We start from the raw sequence: 20,484 nt of genomic DNA on the forward strand, positions 1-20,484 counted from the left end.
TACAAAGAAGCAGCGCCCGTTACATGCAGAGGCTTCATAATCACCCGAACCGCCCAGAAGACTAAAAAGGACACACCCGCTGGACCTCCCCTTACTACTCTAATTTATTTCTACCATATTAATATTTAAAATTATCTATAAGTGATTATCTATAAGTCCCTAAAGGGCAGTTTTAAATAAACGTTACCCTGCTATTACAAAAAAAAAAAAAATACTAGGGCCGACATGTATCAATATATCGATATTTTGTGGATTGTGGAATATGTCCTTCCTATCGATTGTTCCTATCGTTTAGTTCTATTGATGTCCCATTTTCCAACACTGTTTTCGATAGCGGTTATCTGACCATCACTAAATGTAGCCAGTGCCGTTTTCTTGCAGTTTTTTATTAAAAAGTTATTAACGCAGATTTCCCGTAAGAACCGATTTTCCACAAAAAGGTAGGACTTGGCAGGATTGTTTAAAATCCAAAAAATCTTGGGCGGGTAATTGCGCTGGATGTTGCAAAGGTGCAGCTATAATTCGCATTAATAACCGGCGACAATTTTTTTACGACCATATTACAAACTTTTCAACTTGGTACAAGTGTTGTTCGATATAAGGAAATTTCTCGGTATTTAAATGTCATTTCCAATTAAAAGGTCAATTGGAAGCCCAATTGTTGGGTCTTTGGCAATAAAGTAGAGGATTTTTTAAATAAATAACCGTTTTAAGTAAATAACTACATCTCTGACGTGTACATTGGGTCTGACTTTGGGTTTGAGGTAGCCTGCAGTATTGACAGCAATTAGTTATTATATATTAATTAATCTTATAAAATATTGAATCTCTTTTAGGTCACAAACAAGGACCAGTCAAAATGCGTTGTGTCCTTGGCGTTTTGGCCACCCTTTGCGCCTTGTTTTTAATCCTCAGCGATGCTGTTGATCCTTCAAATTTCAAGACCTGTGACCAGAGTAGCTTCTGTCGGTAAGTTTTTTTTAAATTTAAAGCCATTTATTTTCACAACTAACCAGTTAAAATTATTTATTAGTCGCTCTCGAAAGGTCCAGAGTTCTGGTAGCAAGTACGCCCTTATTCCAGGCACTTTGAACACATACGCCGATTCGCTGACTGCTGATTTAGTTAACAAGGAGAACCACCACCAGTTCGCCTTCAAGCTGGAGGCTCTTGTAGGCAGCTCGTTCCGACTCCAGATCGACGAGAAGCAGCCACTTAAGCCCAGATATCGCGTGGAGCACGCTCTGAAGGGACAACCCCAGACAGGACGCATTCGTGTCCAGCGGGAGACTGACGGCGAGATCGTAATCACATCGGAGGGCAACAAGGCCGTCATCCATGGTGACCCCTTCCGCGTCGATTTCTATGAGAATGATGTTTTGGTCGTATCGGTCAATGCCAAAAACTGGCTGTATTTCGAACACTTGCGCCAGAAGTCCCAAGAGCCGCCAGCCGCGCAGGCGGAGCATGAGAATCAGCAGGAGCAGGACGCTGCTGTTGAGACCCCCAAGGCGGCCGATGCCATCGATGACCCTGGTGCATGGGAGGAGAACTTCAAATCGCATCACGATGCCAAACCCTACGGTCCTGAAGCTGTAGCTCTTGATTTCTCGTTCCCCGCCGCTGAGATCCTATTTGGTATTCCCGAGCATGCCGATAGCTTCGTGTTGAAGTCCACTTCTGGTACTGATCCTTATCGTCTGTATAACCTGGATGTTTTCGAGTACATTGTGGACAGCAAGATGGCACTGTATGGTTCGGTTCCGGTTATCTACGGCCATGGGTGAGTGGACTTTATTGGGGTTACTGTTTTGGAAATATTAATTGGGAGCTATTAGTCATTGATTTGAATCAGAGATATTTTTAAGGTGTAGAACTTTGTCCAGAAACTGGTTCATTATCTTCTCCCCTAATCTGTTGCAGACCTCAGCGCACTGCTGGAGTTTACTGGCAAAATGCTGCCGAAACCTGGGTGGACATCCAAACGGCTGAAACCAATGTGGTCTCCTCGCTGGTCAACTTTGTCTCCGGCTCGCGTAAATCTCCTCCGCCGGCTGCCCACTTTATGTCCGAGTCGGGCATCGTGGATGCCTTTATTTTGCTGGGACCCAAACCTTTGGACGCCTTCAAGCAGTACGCTGCCCTGACCGGCACCCACGAGCTGCCACAGCTGTTCTCTTTGGCCTATCACCAGAGCCGCTGGAACTACAACGATGAGCGCGACGTGACCTCAGTTTCGGCCAAGTTCGACGAGTTCAACATCCCCATGGACACCATGTGGCTGGACATTGAGTATACCGACGGCAAGCGCTACTTCACGTGGGACAAATTCAAGTTCCCCCAGCCGCTAACCATGATCAAGAACTTGACGGAGCTGGGACGCCACTTGGTGGTGATCATCGACCCCCACATCAAGCGGGACAATGGCTATTTCTTCCACAACGACTGCACCGAACGCGGATATTATGTTAAGACCCGAGATGGCAACGACTACGAGGGCTGGTGCTGGCCTGGAGCAGCCAGTTATCCGGATTTCTTTAACCCGGTAGTGAGGGACTACTATGCCAGTCAGTACGCCCTGGACAAGTTCCAGACGGTCACGTCGGATGTGATGCTGTGGAACGATATGAATGAGCCATCGGTTTTCAATGGTCCCGAGATCACGGCGCCCAAGGATCTGATTCACTACGGAAACTGGGAGCATCGTGACGTCCACAATCTCTACGGTCACATGCACTTGATGGGCTCCTTCGCTGGTCTGCAGCAGCGTGATCCCAACCAGCGCCCCTTCATTCTGACCCGAGCCCACTTTGCCGGATCGCAGCGTTATGCTGCCATTTGGACGGGAGACAACCTCGCTGACTGGTCGCACTTGCAGCACTCGATCAAGATGTGCCTCACGGAGGCAACGGCCGGCTTTTCGTTCTGCGGCGCTGATGTGGGCGGCTTCTTTGGCAATCCGGATGCGGAACTGCTGGAGCGTTGGTATCAGACCGGCATCTTTCTGCCATTCTTCCGCGCTCATGCCCACATTGACACGAAGCGCAGGGAGCCGTGGCTGTTCCCGGAACGCACTCGCCTAGTTATCCAGAATGCCGTGCTCAAGAGGTATTCCTATCTGCCGCTGTGGTACACGGCCTTCTACGAACTGGAACAGACCGGCGAGCCTGTAATCCGTCCTCTCCTGGCCCACTACCCTCTGGACAAGGAAGGCTTTGCCATCGACAACCAGCTGCTGGTCCAGGATCGTCTGCTGGTCCGCCCCGTGATGCAGCAGGGCGTCAGCAAGGTGGACGTCTACTTCCCCGCTGTGGATGACAAGAAGAATGGTGACTTGTGGTACGATGTCGACACCTATCAGCGCCAGGAGAAATCTGGCTACGTCTCCGTCTCCGTGGATGAGTATAAGGTAGGATTCAAGGCATTCCTCCTGTTCTACTTTTAGTTAATCCTCGTGTTTCCTTTTTAGATTCCCGTGTGGCAACGAGGCGGCAGCATTCTGCCCAAGAAGGAGCGTCAGCGTCGTGCCTCCACCTTGATGATCAACGATCCCTACACCCTGATTATTTGCCTAGACAGGCAGGGCAAGGCCTCTGGCTCTCTGTATCTGGACGATGAGAAGTCCTACGCCTACCGCCAGGGTCAGTTCATCCACGTGAACTATGAGTTCGCTAACGGGCAGCTGGTTAACCGATTCATTGGCAAGCCAAAGTACAAGAGCGACGCCTGGATCGAGAGGATCGTGATCGCCGGCCTGGAGCGCGTGCCCAGTGGAGCTGGCATTACGGTGAACGGAGTCACTCAGCAGCTGGAGGTGCTGCCGCATGAGGGACACGTGGTTGTCCGCAAACCGGGCGTCAAGATGGACGTCGACTTTGCCCTTAAACTCAACTATTAATAGTCTGTAGTGTCTCCGATGTCCGGTATTAATATGTTTACTGATATATTTGCACATTTCGAAGTTGCTATTAAATGAAGCGATTAGAAGACGCGGAGCCTTTAGACTCGTATTTTATGTAGAACCCTATGGTAGAACACCCAGCTCCCTACCTTGATCCTCCTTTCCATCCTCACTGATCAAATTCCAATGTACGACGAGTGTAACTCGATTTGAATTTGAAATTTGTTTCAATAAATATGTAATTTTAGTAATAAGAGATGCCTTTCAATGTCCTATCTGACCTTTGCCCTGTTGGCTGAGAAAAAAACTATGCCCCTTAACCATTATGTATTAGGGCATGTTAATTTCGCATTTCCTTGCTTGGTTTTTCACTTGCATTATCAAAGCTATTTCAATTAAAATGTGACCACATGAGCCCCAAGCAGCTGACCTCTGACCGTTCGAGTGGATGGGAATTCAAGAGGAGGAGGGCTTGTGGGTGTAGTGGGTGTAGTGGGCGTAGTAAGGGGCGGGAAAGAAGGACCAAGACCGGAACCGGGAGACGGATTTAGATGAATATTCATAAAATGTTTCATAACTTTGCGTTTCGGTTAAGCTTAAGAATGTTGTTGGATGTTGCCTTTCTCCCACCATCTCCATCTCCATCACCTCTCCCATATCTGCGGCCTTTATATATATTTATATATTTTTATATATATATGCATATACATATGTATAGTTCCCATCTGGCCATGCGTTCATATGTATGTAAGTCAGCAAATTTTCCACCAGCATAAGCATAATTATTTTTAATGCGCTCTACAAGAATTTCCAGTCAGAGCACCGAGAAAGGGGTACGACGGACAGAGAGGGAAGACGAACGAGAAAGGGACGGGGATAGACTGACTGGGAGTGGAAAACGCGGAAAAACAATATTAGCAACAAGCATATCCTTGGCATTTCTGGCATCCTTGGCTTCTCCGTGTCCCTTTGGAAAAGTCCCTTTTGGAAACCGACCGCATTACATTGCGAAATTAGAAAATTAGCTGAGCTCTTTTCCCTCCCGCCACACTAGAAAAAGATAACATCATTGGCTCAAAGAATGGGCCAGGACTCTCACATTAAAGTCTAAAGAAAACACTTCTAAACACTAAAACAAAAAACGATTCGAGATATTTAAATAAATTTATCGAAAAAGTGCATTAGGCAATTGTTAAGAGGAGCCCCTTACTCCAATGAGTTACTTTTGGAAACTGTTCAGAGGAGCCCCTAACTCCAATGAATTCCGTTTAGAAACTGATTTTATTTGGTACAATTCTCTTATAAGTAACCCTCTTATAAGACCCTTTCTCAAGTGCAATAAGAGCACCACATATTTTTGTGTTATTTATGTTAGGCTGCAGGGGATCGGTTTTAGATTATGCTGTTTATCTCATATTTCCATGGATCCCTTGAAACTCTAACTTAAGAATTTCTATATAAAATAGTGTTCAATGCTTGAACAGCAATCGATATTCGGATGCATTAAATACGTACTTCTAAGGTATTCCTCTTAAGAATCCGCTTCTATTTTCCAAAAAATAGCTCTTAAAGGAGCAAAAATCCCTTTCCCCTCTTTCTAAAAAATTAGACAAAATTTCAAAATTAAGTTTCAAGGTTTTAATGCAGAATTTCGGGCAATTGATATACGAATCGGTAAAGGTATTCATTTTTTGGATCGGAATCTTTTTGGCGAAGATATAGCCTTCGGAAGGTGACAAAGTGCGATTTTCCCATTTTCCGATTTCGGAAGGTAACAAAGTCAAAGACCCCCAGAAAAATTAGAAATCGTCCTACGAGTCTATATTCTTACGAGTCTATATATATTGTTCGAGATATAGCATTCCCAAGAGGTCATATTGGCATTATTCGGATTTTCGCGAATTTTGAAGGGAGACCCCCAGAAAAATTCGCAAAAAAAAGGATCCAACATTTTGTTGCCATGTTTTGATGCAGATTTACGGAGAATCGTCCTACGAGTCTATTAAGGTACCCCGCTCAAGAATCGGATAAATATTGGCCGAGATATAGCATTCCCAAGAGGTCATATTTGGATATTACGGATTTTCGCGAATTTGGAAGGAAGACCCCCAGAAAAATTCGAAAAATATGTATCCACAATTTTGTTGCCATGTTTTGATGCAGATTTACGGAGAATCGTCCTACGAGTCTATTAATGTACCCCGCTCAAGAATCAGATAAATATTGGCCGAGATATAGCATTCCCAAGAGGTCATATTTGGATATTACGGATTTTCGCGAATTTTGAAGGGAGACCCTCAGAAAAATTCGAAAAAAATGGATCCAAAATTATTTTGCCATGTTTTGATGCAGATTTACGGAAAATCGTCCTACGAGTCTATTAAGGTACCCCGCTCAAGAATCGGATAAATATTGGCCGAGATATAGCATTCCCAAGAGGTCATATTTGCATTTATTCGGATTTTCGCGAATTTTGAAGGGAGATCCCCAAAAAAATTCGAAAAAAATGGATCCAAAAATAAGTTTCAAGGTTTTAATGCAGGATTATGGGCAATTGATATACGAATCGGTAAAGGTATTCCGTTTGAGGATCGGAATCCTTTTGGCGAAGATATAGCCTTCGGAAGGCGACAAAGTGCCTTTTCTCATTTTCGAAAGGGGACTCGGGGGAATCGGTGTAGATATAGCACTCAGTAGCTGTTTGGAAATGGTAGTCTTGATCAGAGAGATTCTTTTTCAAACTTTTAGGCTATAACCGAGTAGCCCTCTAATCATTAACGATATTATACTCCAAGTCCTTGTCTGTTTAATTACATTTGTTGCAGATTATTTGGTCGAGGTGGTGTTGTTACTGTTAATGTTGCAGCTACTGTTCCTGGCACGTTGTGGTGTTTGAAACTGTCAGGGAAGAACCGATTCCCACCCACCTTTCCGCTCCGTGGAATAGGCAATATGTATACCATATATTCGCATATATGTACATACATATATCCTTTACATATATGTATTTGTAGTGGGTATGGGTATGGGTATGGGTCTGTGTGGTGTTTGCAACATTGAATGCAATGTCAGCAATAGAACAAATGTCAGCGGCAATGTCTCGTCGCCCATTATTTCAGGGCCCCTTCCCTTGATCCGCCAGACCCCAAACATCAGACCCCAGACACTAAAACCCCAGAATCCAGGCCTCCAGGCCTCCATATCCAACATATCCTACATCCCCGATTCCCACATGGATGACAGCTTCCAGCATCAGCAGACACACCAGCATCCATTCCCCATGTTTCCAACCAGGGATGATATTGCATCTCGGTTCTAAGTTCTGGGTTCTGGGTTCTGGAAACTGGCAACTGGGAACTGGCCTGGACGTGGTGCGTCTGTGGCTTAGGAATTATGTGCGTCATGCTCAGGGCATTGTACAAATTCTGTCACTGGGTACAGTCAATATGGGTACAGTCTCAGCTACATAAAGTATAAAGGGCCTTATTTAATATAGCTTTGGTTTCCTATCCTATAAACTATCTTTTAGAATAGGTATTCAATAGATGTTTTTAAAAGAGATTACTGTTATGGTTGCTGAAGAGTCCTTACAAAAGGAGCTACTTGCATAAATATTTCAAACTGTATATTTTTGTTAATGAAGATTTAGATTTATGTTACTGACTGTCGAGGCTTTACTGTGGACAGGAGTGAGTATTCAAGGGAGAGGCAAAGGCAAAGGCAGGGGGGGCAGGGTCTGGGGTTGAAATGACGGCAGCACTTGGCTGACTTGCTGACTGTTAAGTGCGGCGCATGCACACACGTTGTATGAAACGCCCACCACCCACCACCCATCGACCTGGCCCAACCCCCCCTCTGTTGGAGGGGCAGGAGGTGAAAAGGCAGACACGCGTTAGTTTCGGGAGGATCAGCCGCAAAACACAGTAAAACGCGCGCATATTTATAACGAAATGCTCAATTTAAATTCCCATCAATCTTGGTCGAACTCCACACCCAAACACACACATATAGCTGCTTCCACGTACAAGTCTCGAATTTGGGAATTCGGCCCCTCTTTCCCCAGAGTTCACGCCCCCCACCCCACCCACGCCCACCAAATGATGTAGACAGGTTTTTATGAGGCAGAGTTTTTTTTTAAGCCAACTATTTCTAAACCGATTTATTTATTTCCTGGGAGGGGGGGAGGATTAAGTCTCCACATATTATTCTTTTTCGCTCTCGACTTTGTACTATATGTTTTTACAAGAAAATGCAAATTTTCTAGAAAAAATTCGCGCCAAAAACAACAAAAAAAAAGAAAAAAAAAAACGAGAATGAAAATTCAAAACGTAACGCGGCAAAAGCTTATTGAGCGTTAAATTAAAAAATTCTTATGGAAAAACCAAGAAAAGCCAAAAGATAAAAGAAAATGTCGTTGTGAGGGTCCTGCAACAACAACAACAACAACAACAAAATGGGAAAATTGCACAGAAAATAAGCATAACAAGAAAATTTGTTAAAAGGCGCTGAATATGGCCAACATTAGTTGCGGAATGTGGCAATATATGCAGTTGCAACTTTTTATTATAAAGGGATATAGTGTCTATTAAAATTTATTTTAAAAAGGTTAACAATTAAAAATTATAGAAAGAAATGGAGGAAATTTAGATGAGAATGATAATCGTAGCCTATATTTAAGGGTTTAATATTTTGATTAATTTTGTGCCAAGTTTTGAAAATTTATCTTCAATCGAAACAATAGCAAAGCTAACCGCAAATTGGATTGAAATGGCTGAGTAAATAAATGTAAGCGACTTTCCTTCATATTAAACAAAGCCAACAAATTGCAATGCAATTGGTCAAATGGAAGTGGGTTGGCTAACTGGACGGTTGGCTAACTGGACGGTTGGTTGATTCACTTGGTCATCGTTTGGTGAGATGCAATACAAATATTATACATGCGACGACCAGCACCTCCCACTGGTAGCAGCACTATCAGCCCAGGAGGAATACCTAGTTGGAACAGGTCCTTGTTGTATGTAGCTTAGCAATTGAAATTGAAAATGAAATTGTGGCGCAAAAAAAATAAAAAACGGAAAAGAAATGAAAAGAAAGTAAAGCAGCGGGCAAACACGCCCAGTGGCTCATATTTTTACTTTGAAAACCCCACCACCATCGGCCACCTCTACTCGGCTCTGACCCCCTTTGGAAGTCCTCTTTTTGGTCCTTGAAGAACACACGTCGCGCTTTTTCATTACGGGTCCACGCACACAAGTGCTCCACTTGACCATTGAATGCAGGGCGCGCAGCCAGGGGGAGGATGGGGATTGAGAGGGGCGTCACTTTGATCTGTGATGCAGGTGCAAATAGACAGAGCGCCAGAATCGGATAGCAGGATAGCCAGGATGGCCAGGATACAGCGGGGACAGTCATGGGGACACTAGGACATCACGCAAATGCCACCGTCAGCAAGTCAAAGTTTATTGTTTCATTTTTTTTTTTTAGCCCTTTTCTTTTTTTTTTTTTTTACGCTTGTGTGGCATTTATTTTAATTGAAGCTCTCTCTATCTCTATCTCTGTCTAAGTCTATCTCTTTTCAGCAAGGACACACTATATCAAATAAAATTTTTTTTCAACTTAATTTCCAGTGGCTGGATTCCATTTGTGACAGCGAGACCATTGAGAGTACTTACTTGAGGGGATTACAGGATCTCAGGAAGCTAGACATCAGAAACAAATGTTTCAAATTAAATAAAATATAAAGGATATAGTTAACTGATTTGGGGTTTAGGGGGGTTTTTTAAAAATGGATAAATAAAGTAAAGTGTGTTTGTAAAGTTTTAATTCCAAAGCTTCGAAAATGAGGGAGTAATTAGCTCAGAAACTGTTATAAGGATATCTAAGAAGTCTTTCCAAAAACAGACCTATATCATAATTATTTCCATACAAATATATTTAAAATCTTAGTTTATTTAACAATGAAAAATTACATATTTATTTCACATTTTTTGCAAGTGTAGTTGCCCCCCTCCATTGGCGATGCACCTGAAGAGGGTCCCCTTTGGCTTTCGTTTCACAGTCTGTGTTTATACTGCATTTGGCTTTTATTTAGCTTGCACTTCCCGATGATCAAAGCCATCGCTCTAATAATATTTATTGATATCCGATCGATGTCCGAGCCGTCACTATGCTGGCACCGATATTTGTTTATTTTCCGTCTAATCTCTCCCACGCTTTTCAGCGAAATTAAATATTCTGCAAAAAAAAAAGATGGAAATAATACAAAAAAAAAGTCTCAACCATTCCAGGGCATTGTTGCCGCCTGAGAGCTTCTCTTATCGCATTTTTTGGTGGCGTCAGACAAAAATAATGTATAAATAAAACTAAAATAAAAATTGAAAGCCAAACAACAGGGCGACATTCTATAAACTGGCTACTTGCGGTACGCAGTCTGTCCCAAAAAAAAAAAATGTTAACTCAAGGAAGGGAGTGGGTGGGTGACATGGAGTGGAGTGGCAAGGATGTGGCAGGGTGCAAGGATGCCGATGCCGATGCCTGGGCCAAGGATGATAACTTGCTAGCTGGCTCCAGTGGCAAGCTCCACGCTCGTCGCCGCCTGTCATCGTTTTATGCTAAAGCAAACATGTCAAGTCGATGCGGGGAGTTCCCTTCTGGCTTTGGATTGCACTGAGAGAAATATTATAGAAATTTAAGGAAAAATTACAAATTTTAAAAATCTTTATATCTATAAATCTATATTCTTTCTTTTTTAATAGTAATTCATGGTAAGTCTTAAGGAATTTAAATATAGTGCTTTATTTGATTTATTTAAATAAAATGCTTTTAAATATAGTTTTTTTTAAAAAGAGACTGAGAGACACAGTTTAGTCTTTTCTTTTAGAAACTTTATAGGAAATAAGATCCTAATAAAGTTTTTTTAATTATAGCTTTTACCTTTATAATACAATATTTAAGAAATGATCCTTAGCAAGGACTACCTATGCTTTTAAATAACGTTTTTTTTAAAAGTGACTGGGAGACACAGTTTAGTCTTTTCTTTTAGAAACTTTATAGGAAATAAGGTCCTAGTTTAGTTTTTTTAATTATAGCTTTTACCTTTATAATACAATATTTGAGAAATGATCCAATGTCTTTAGATATCTAAGAATTAAAGACTAGATATGATCTATAGATAAAGGATTGAAAAATTTAAACACTTTTCAATGATAAAATAACCCACAAAGAGCACATTAAATATACTATTTTTAAACACACTCTTAAACCTTAATTTACAAATTTTCTTGCAGTGCAGTATCCGTTACCCTATCGAGCTCCAGAAGCATAATGTTTATCCAGCTGGCTAAGTCAGGCGAAAGATGTTTTGCGTGATTTCGAAGGACAGAGGCGGTATGGAAAAGGGGACTTTTGGTTGGGGGGTGGGTGGTTTTTGGGGGGTAAAGCCAGAGAGAGTTCATTTCGGGTTAATGTTAATGCCGTTCTGGCGCTGCAGGATGCGTGTGTCCTCGCAGATTTCATAAGAGTTATGACCCCGACTATGCCAGAATCTGGATTCTGGCTCTACAGTCTGAAGTTGTGAGTTTTTGGAGCTTTGTTTGACTTGCCAGGCCATCAAAGTTGACGGCGATGGCGAGGGCGAGGGCGATGGCGACGGCACCTTGAAAAAGGCGGCAACAAAATTGGCAGAAAATTGAATTTGCACATTTTACTGCACTTTGTCAAAAGTGCGTGGCAGGACGGGGCAGGAGGTGGCTGCCTGATGGCGGGCGACGACTTAAAGCCGACAGACAACATGACGTATGCGCAATATATGGTCGTGTAAGGAAGAGTCCTGTCTCTCCTTGTTCGTAAAATTTAACTACATTTTCCTCCACCGAGTAATACGCACTTGGGTGTTGAAGAAAAATCATCCAGAGTCGGTGAAAATGAAGCTTTTGTTTTGCGAAAGTATCCTTTGTTGCGAGTGCAACTGTGCAACGGTTCGAGGCGGCCCTTCAACTTTCCACAACCCCGCGTGGCACTCGAGTTTTTATTCCTCACTTGCCACCACCAGCCGCCAGGTAGTTTTCGCGTCAATCGTTTGTTTATTGTCCTTGTAAAGTCCGGCAAAAAGCAAAAGAGCCATGGAGTGTTTTCTTTTTTTTATGATTTTTTTTCATATACACCATATATGTATGTGGAAAAAATTGCGAAACGATTCCACGCTTTTGAATTTTCAATTGGCCAGAAGTCTGATTATAGAGCCAAAAGTGGTGGGATTTTTATTCCTTTGTCACGCAATTCGTAAGGCCTATAGGGATTATATATTTTTTTTTGCTATATGATACCCGGTACTTGTAAATGCACAAGGGTTGTATTTGTATTTGTAGGAGAAAAGGACACTCCCATATTGTTTTTTTTTTCAGAAACAGAATGAAGCCATGTCTCTTTGTCTGTCTGTTAAAATATTTACAACTTTTGAACTACTAACTAGTTTTTTATTTAAGATTTTAAAGATTAAGAATCCAGAAATATCCCTTAAGACTTAATGAAGAAAACACTTCCTTTGAAGTGTTCACTAATTAAGTTCTTTGTTCATTTTCTCCAAACACGTGTATTAACTTATTTCCCGAATGGCTTTTATTTAGTAATTTTCTTATTTTCGGGTCTTGTCAGAAGTCAGTTTTGTTTATTTCCAAATTTCAAATTTCAGCTTCTCGAATCATTTTGTTGGAAAATGTTGCACATAATTCTTGTTTAAGTATCTTGTAAATTGCTTAATAACGCCGAAAGGGACCTCCACACACACACCCGTTGGCAATTACCCTTTTAGGGGGGGGAGTGAGGGATATGGGGGGGTAAGGATAAGAGGCGTGGCAACTTTGTATTCAAGTGCGAAATGTAAGGAAACGAGCTTGAACAATTTAAGACAAAAACTTGGGAGCCAAGATGGCAACAAAAAGCCAGCCAACTGAGCAACTTCAAATTAATAACAGGACTTTCTTTCTCCCTGAGAGTGTGTGTGTGTGTGTGTAAGGGGGTTGGCTTTTGGGTGGGTGGAGTGCTGGGAAATTCGGGCCACCGACACTTGTTAAATTTAATAACAAAATAAATGTTCACGCGCACGCTAATTTATGAGTGGAAAATGTTTTCGCATTGCACACATTAACACGTAAGTCGCCCTTGGGGGGTGGAAAGGACTCTGCCCCCCCTTCACGCTCCTTAAGCTCCCTCCAACCCTGCTGTTCCCCCCGCCAGGCATATTTGAGGCATAACTCTTCCTTTTTTCTCGCGGTGTGGGCTTGTGTTTGCCCGAGGAAATCAACTTGCCTCCTGTGGAAAGACTCTCTGGCGAAAGGCGAAAATTACTTGGCTTTGAGCCCTGAGGTATTTGCACAGATTAATGGTAAATTTAATTGTTCCAAGAAGTCGGCTTGTTTGAGGAATTTTTTAAATTGTTTTTAAGACTTAATACAAGGAGATGGGCCGCAAAACATAAAAGGTTTTGGTTATTTGTTTTGTAGTTGAGAAATCTGAATATAAATAGATATTTTCTTTAAAAAAAAATAACCCTCTAAAAATAGTTTTAAATACTTTAAAGAACTCTCTATTTTTAAGCCAAGTCCTTAAGCCAAGATGTCCAAAATGGATTAAAGCCAAAAGCAAACTCCGCTGTGAAAATTATTAATTAACAAACACAAGACGCTGCTGTTGGTGCTGCTGCTTTCACGATTTGAGGATGAGTGAGGCCTGCCCAGTCTGCCTGCCACATGCCACTCCTACTCGGGTACTCGCCTCCTTGCCACCTTGCCACATCGTTATTCCGGCCAAGACGTGCGGCGGCGGCAGCGGCAGTGGCAGTGGCAGGGGCAGCGGCTGAGACGGGGGAGACCAAATTATGCAAAGTGTTTGACAAATTAGCTAAAGAAACTTGTTAAAAGCGGAAAAGCGCATGCATAGCAACGAGATCCGGCCAAATCCTGCATCCCGTCGCCATCAGTTGAAAATTGTTTTCATAATTAGCATTTTAAGCGGGCCAAGTTAAGTGGAGACTCTAAGCCACTCTACCATTTGGTCCATACATGAGCCCGAAAGCCGTCCAGAATGACGGCAACTTTGTGGATAAAAACAAAGATCTTTAAGTCAGCTAAGTAACTTGAATTATATTGCAACTCATATGTTTGGGTCTTAAGTTTGTCCTTTTTTTTTTAGAATTAATTATTAATTTATTACTTAAATAGCCTATATCATAGCCTACATTTTTGGGCATTGGGCTAGGATCACCATTAAAGTTTACTGGATCTTAAAAAAAGGTTAACCAATCTGGATCATCCAGCATACATTTTCCCAATTAATATTTTTAAAAGGCTATATTAAATGGATCATTTTATTCTCCAATTTCTTCAACTGTATTTTGCTTACCGTTCAGGTGTATCTTTAAAAAGGATATACGAGCCAAGAGACAAGCGTTCGGAGCTCTTATTTGAAAAACGTTTTATTTTTATTGCAGGACTCCCAGGCGACGAGTGCTCAGTGTCAGTGAATGTCATTTTAGCTTTGCCGTAGTCAGAGCCGGAGACGTAAACGTAACCCTATACGGAAAAAGAGACAGACAGGATGTGTGACACAGCAAGGACCTTAGATACCCTGAAATAAATATGAATAGTATTTATTTTTTTGTAAATGTTATATGTTAAGTTTTTTTAATCTTATAAAAATTCTTTTAAATCATATTTAAAATATATTTCCAAAGTAAGAGTATTCTTTAAGTCAAAAATTACAATCTCCATAAGAAACCGCCACAAGTGTCAGGACTTGTAGGGCGGCCCTTGTGGAAACCCTTTTTCTTCCTTTTTTTTTATTGATGTGGGAGTGTGTGCTTGTATTTTTTGTCCTTTTTGCATTTACCCGCGTCTAAGGACTCCGATGTCTGGAAGGAACATTTGACGAATCAAATGCGGATCAAGTGGATGCGGACTGGGAAATGAATTCCTGTCAAAAAATGAAAAACGTTGAAGGTTAATACGATGCGATTTGGCTTCTTTTTGGCGCCACCACTTATCCTCATATCCGGTGAGGTCCTTTCCGGTGTCATAAAATGTCCCAGGAGGTCCTGATAGCTCGCGACTGAAACTGAAATAACATTCCGTAACACATACTCGTAACATATATTTTGTACTTTTTGTGGGTCAGGCCAAAGTTGGCATTTATAGGCCACAAAATCACTGACATTGCTCTCGGATTTATGTGGATTTTTGTGATTTTTTTTTGGATTTTTGTTTCTCTTTGCAGTTCAGCTGTGGCAATCCAGTTTATTCCATTTACTTAGGCTAATTTCACGCCATATTCAATTTACCGCATCATGGCCATTCATTATTTATTCAGATCATGAAAAATCAATGGACAGCCGGGTCCTGAAATGATGCCAAAAAAAACAGGACCATAGAGCCCTGGGTTCTGGTTAGGGGAACAGTGGGAAGTGTTGAAAATACTATGGAAACTTTTAGTAAAAACTATAAGAAAGGCAACCTAATAGTTTGAATAAAGGAAGTTCTTCTATAAAAGTTTATATTGTAATAAATATTTCTAATAAATAACACTTGTATAAAAGATATTTAGTCTTTAAAAATATTCCTTAGTTTGATCCTTTAAAACTTAAACTTCAAAACGGAAACGGAAATGGAAACAACCTCCGAAACGAGTGGAAGAGGAACGTGCTGGAAAACCGCCATGTGGCTAAGGCCATGGGCGTGGGGCTGAAAAATGCAGACAGGGGGGCCCAGAGTCCCTTACAAAGCCAAACCCCATGGAGTGCATTTCTGAAATTCCCAGGACGAAAGTCAGTCATCCAGTCGTCAGTCTGATCATTCAAGGTTAACTCGCCAGCGACACAAAACACGATTTAAGTCTTTAATTTGTTAAGAGTAAAAAATAAATGAATAACAATTAAGTTTAGTGGGGGGATAGCTGAGTGAAAAGTATGTGTATGGGACTTTGGAGACAGAACTTCCTTTCGGTTCGTTTTGGTTTCTGGTGTTTTTTTTTGGTTTTTTTTTGTGCTTTATGGGCAGGATATTCAGAGTCGAGCGTGGACATTGTGTAAACAAGTGGCATAGGCCCAGTACCGAGTCCTGGCCCCTCCGCGTCCTAGACCATTCCGGTTCCCGGTCAGGTAACGGTAACGGTAACGGTAAAAGCGCCAGGTGTTTGCACGGCCGTCGCCGTGGGAACTGGAACAATATTTGCGTAACGTGTTTGACAAAGAAATGAAAACTGAAAGCGCCAGCTTGGAAAATCAAATGAAAGCACACACAGTCCTCCCACCCAGTACACACATATACACGCCCACACCATAGATACCACCCATCCAGCACCTCCCACCTATACCACCCTCTATAACCTGTAACGAAATTCAAGTGAAACAAAGCATGAATAAATAAATATATAATATAATAAATAAATAGATAAATGAATGGACACATGTACACACTGTATGTACATAGTATGTAGAGTGTAACCAAAGCACTATTAATCTTCGGTTTGTAAACAATGTAATGCAAATGGCACTTGATGGACATTTAAAGTCCTTATAAATAATAAAGCCTCCAAATTTGATCATCAATCCAGGTCATGTTTGTGTCACAGGCCTATGAATATTTTGAGAGGCGAAAACCAGACCAACTGAATAAATAAACGATGCCCCAATGTCCTAAATGTGGGTTTAAAAAAATAACAAATATTTAGTGCCTGTCTCTAAATCTACTAGGTATGGCCCACTAAAAGTTTTTTAACTCTAGTCCAGCATTCAATTATTGTTTGTTATTTTCTCTCAAACATATATGTACTACCAGGCTACCATTAAAATACTCAGTGCTCAATGATTTCCTATGGGTATTCACACATCATATCAAACCAGTCACGAAGAATAACACACTGAATGTTGGCCTAAAAAATGGCACTCACTTTGGCAATTCCATTTCCGTTTTTCATTCAGCTGGCCAACAAAACATGCACACATGTCCCTTTATATTCCTGCCAGTCTTCATCTGATTTTCCTTTGCTTTTCCCCACTCGCTTTTCTTTTTTTTCTTTTTCAATTATTTTATGGGTGCGGGAGCTTGGTAACAACAAACAGATTTCAATTTGATTGATAAATACGGCAGAGCGTGTAAATGATGTTGCAATCGAAGAAAAGGACACCAAGAATTACAAGCCAACCCAACAGAACCCAACAGAATCATCATCGATGCGATGCGATGCGATGCGATGGCTGCGATGGGATTTTCCGGCCCCGCCAAATGGAGCCAAGGGGGGTTGGAAAAGTGCTGAGGGGGATGCTACCATCTGATACGCTTGACGTTTCATGTGAACTTTTACACTTGGAGAGAATTTTTTAATTTCGGTTCTGAGATGGGTAGGATCTTGTAGAGTCTAGTTGGAAATGGAAGATGGCTTTAAGGGAAATATTTGTACAAGAGCTATAATCCATAATTAATAGGCTTTTTATTTAGGAAAAAATGGATTAAAGATGTACAAGAACTTATGTAGTTCTCATATACTATCTGGTATTGCTTAAAAATTGGTTTCATAATTCATATATTATATATTATCTTTTAGTTTAGTTTATTATTATTACAAATATATAGGTTAAGGTTTATATACTTAGATTTCTCAACAAATTTCAAAGTTTTAAATATAAAAAGAATTTTAAACTATTTCTTATAGAATATATTTTTTAATTTCTTAAAACTTTTATATTATATTTTCCAGCGTACACCCACACAATCACAATAAGTGGCTGTTACATTTCACACCAAAGCATTGATGAAGCGGCCAGGAAAATGAGAGGAGAGAAGACAAGGAAAAGTGGGGGAAAAGCCCAAGGAGCTGCTGGGCCAAGAAGGACAAGAAACAAGCCACAGAATGGACAAGCCGAGCGAAATGGCTATATGTGTTTTGTGGCACGAGAAGAAGCAAAAAAAAAAAATATAGCTACGAAAAATCACAGAATTTTCACAAAGATGTTTATCATTTTCACTCGAAAAGTTTTTCCAACCAAAACCGAAGAAAAAAAAAAGAAGCGAGAGGATGTGATGTCGTGGTTGATGGACAAAATATTTTCTGCATACAGATTTGGCCAGTAGATAAAGTGCTAGAAGCAGCAGAAATAAACTAAAGGAACGAGCCAAAATAATGTAAAAACATAGAGTGCTTTCGACTAACCGATACCCCATACTCCCAAGTAGGCTGTGTGAAGCTTTCAAATCGATGGGCCTATGTCGGAACGAATTCTAAATCATTATTGAAACAAACTCTCGACGAGAAACACAGCTTCCGGACAAAATTAAATAATAAATTTTTTGATCAAGTTTAAAATAAATTTTCGGCGTGTAATTTTTTTTAGCTAAAAATAAAGAAAGATGCCTAAAGAATGGGAGGAGAACATGCCCGAGTACACTGAATCAGAGATGAAGGAATTGTTTCATCGTGAACCTCGATTGCGGCTCCGTCCCGAGATGGATGTGAGCCCTTCGAACGACAATGGGCTCTTTACCCAGGACGTACGTAGATCCGAAACGCGACTCAGCTTCGGAGGCCAGGAGGTTTCCGAACACCGCCAGCTGACGTCCAAGAAGGTTGGGTCTCTAAAGACGTCTGCCAGGACCCGTCCGAAGAGCAGTTCACATAAAAGGCGGAGGAACCGAAAGAACAAAATGAGAGCCGCACTGAAATACAGTATCGATCGCTATCTACAGCGTCGATATAGGTACCCATCTAGGCATCTAAGGTCAAGTAGGCGATATAAGCCAGGTAGGAAACCAACGAAGCCTGGAAAGCATTCATCAAAGAAAGCAAAGCGTCCAGCTAAGCCAGTGAAGGAGTCCAACAACCGGTTCTCCTTGTTCCCGTTTCTCATCCGGACACCCGGAGCTTGTGTTCATGTGGCGTCTAGAACCCGGGTGGGAGGCCCACTCATGAGCCCAACCGGAATCCCCGAAATAGAGGATAGGGCCTTGATGATACCGAACGAGCATGGCATCGACATGACTGGGACTTCAGGGAACACGGCCTATGGTCCTGACCAGAGATCATTCCCGGAGCACTGCCCTAATTGTGCCAATTGTGTTCAGTCATGCGAGGTTAAGGTGGAGAAATCCAGATCTTCCGCCTCAACCCAAACCGATTCAAGAGTGAAGTCCCTCTTTTCGTCTAAAATGACGGCCAGTGAAATCCGAATACTACTAGAACATCGCGATCGGACACCATACCCGGAGTTCTTCTCCGATTGTCGTAAAGATATTGAGTCCTTTCGCCCAAGAGGCAAAGGATCGAAGCATTCTGTACAAACCCAAACCCGTTCAAGAGTGAAGTCTTTCATGTCGGCCAACGTATCGGTCAGTGAAATCCAATTGGTACTGGAATATCGTGCCAACAAGCCAGAATATAACTAAATAGGTGAATATTATAATTATACTCCAATAAGGATACTAATGAACCTCTTCATTTACAGATCAAGGCCCTTCATTAGTGTCTATGTGATTTTTTAAAAATCTAATTTTTTGACAATAATTTCGGATGTTTTTGGATGTAGAATTAAGTCCCTCTTGTCTGCCAGCATAACGACCAGTGAAGTCCAAATAGTATTGGATCATTGTACGAACAAGCTAGATTATAACTAAACAGGTGAATATTATAATTATACTACAAATAAGGATACTAATTTACCTCCCAAATTACAGTTAAAGGCCCTTCGTTAATGTCTATGCGATTTTTTAAAAGTCTACCTTTTTGGCAATAATTTCGATGTAGAGATGAGGTCCAGATGTTCACTCTGGATTAGAGTGAAGTCCCGTTTGTACTGGATATAGTACTGGAACATCGTACCAACAAGCTAGCTTATAACTAATCAGGTGAATATTAACATTATACCACAATAAGGATACTAATTTACCTCCCAAATTACAGTTCTAGGCCCTTTAGTGTGTGATGTTTTAAAAATCTAACTTTTTGGATATTATTCAGGACGTTTTTGGATATAGATCCTTTCGGAATTTTGGGTGCTTTTCGACTACCACAGATGCACACCAACACCAAGATTCGATATACCCTCATCCTTGGCGGAAGTCCTGGGTATAAAAGCATGAAATAACCAAATGCCGAAGGGCGAAAAAAAAGGCGGCAAGGAAGACTGGGGAATAATGGCAAAAGGCACCCAAAGGACATAATCGGCCATTGGGCCAAAAACTGTGCGGACGTTGTAAACTGCCATGGCGAGGATACAGAGAAGCAAGAAAAAATTGTAACAGTAAAGGAGAATCCAAGTGGTTTGGGATTCGGAAATAAAGGCAAACAGTAAAAGTGGCAGTTAAAATTGTGCTGGGAATAAATCTATCATCTAATGCAATATTACATCGTAATGCCATTCAGCACAAGGATCTCCTGGTCCTGGTCCTGGTCCTGGTCCTGGTCCTGGTCCTGCTCCTGGTCCCTCTCTATCCTTGTGGTGTAGTTGGGGCTCAGCTGTGTGTGCGGTGTTGGGGGTGTTTTTCAGTTAAATGAAGTCGATTATTCGAGTGCCTCCGGGACTGCTGGAAATATGATTGAAC

At 41.5% G+C, this 20,484-nt stretch overlaps 2 protein-coding genes across 2 annotated transcripts; both read left to right on the plus strand.

Moving 5' to 3' along the window:
- Window positions 1-305: 305 nt before the first annotated feature.
- Window positions 306-4,155, plus strand: GCS2alpha (glucosidase 2 subunit alpha). The gene is made up of 5 exons (XM_017246976.3): window positions 306-440; window positions 837-969; window positions 1,034-1,783; window positions 1,924-3,409; window positions 3,470-4,155. The coding sequence occupies exons 2-5, from the start codon at window positions 860-862 to the stop codon at window positions 3,896-3,898; spliced, it is 2,775 nt and encodes a 924-aa protein (XP_017102465.1). The 5' UTR covers window positions 306-440; window positions 837-859; the 3' UTR covers window positions 3,899-4,155.
- A 14,013-nt stretch (window positions 4,156-18,168) lies between these two features.
- Window positions 18,169-20,282, plus strand: LOC108128999 (uncharacterized). Its single transcript, XM_017246902.3, has 4 exons — window positions 18,169-19,333; window positions 19,389-19,561; window positions 19,618-19,788; window positions 19,844-20,282. The coding sequence occupies exon 1, from the start codon at window positions 18,298-18,300 to the stop codon at window positions 19,327-19,329; it is 1,032 nt and encodes a 343-aa protein (XP_017102391.2). The 5' UTR covers window positions 18,169-18,297; the 3' UTR covers window positions 19,330-19,333; window positions 19,389-19,561; window positions 19,618-19,788; window positions 19,844-20,282.
- The last annotated feature ends 202 nt before the right edge of the window (window positions 20,283-20,484 follow it).

This window comes from Drosophila bipectinata, chromosome XL (assembly GCF_030179905.1).
Source record: "Drosophila bipectinata strain 14024-0381.07 chromosome XL, DbipHiC1v2, whole genome shotgun sequence".
NCBI classification, from domain to species: domain Eukaryota; kingdom Metazoa; phylum Arthropoda; class Insecta; order Diptera; family Drosophilidae; genus Drosophila; species Drosophila bipectinata.

Bases quoted from the DNA above. Each gene is read 5' to 3' on its own strand.
- LOC108128999 (XM_017246902.3), top strand. From the start codon at position 18,298: ATGCCTAAAGAATGGGAGGAGAACATGCCCGAGTACACTGAATCAGAG.
- GCS2alpha (XM_017246976.3), top strand. From the start codon at position 860: ATGCGTTGTGTCCTTGGCGTTTTGGCCACCCTTTGCGCCTTGTTTTTA. The intron at 970-1,033 runs GTAAGTTTTTTT...ATTATTTATTAG, and splicing joins GACCAGAGTAGCTTCTGTCG to TCGCTCTCGAAAGGTCCAGA. The intron at 3,410-3,469 runs GTAGGATTCAAG...TTTCCTTTTTAG, and splicing joins TCTCCGTGGATGAGTATAAG to ATTCCCGTGTGGCAACGAGG.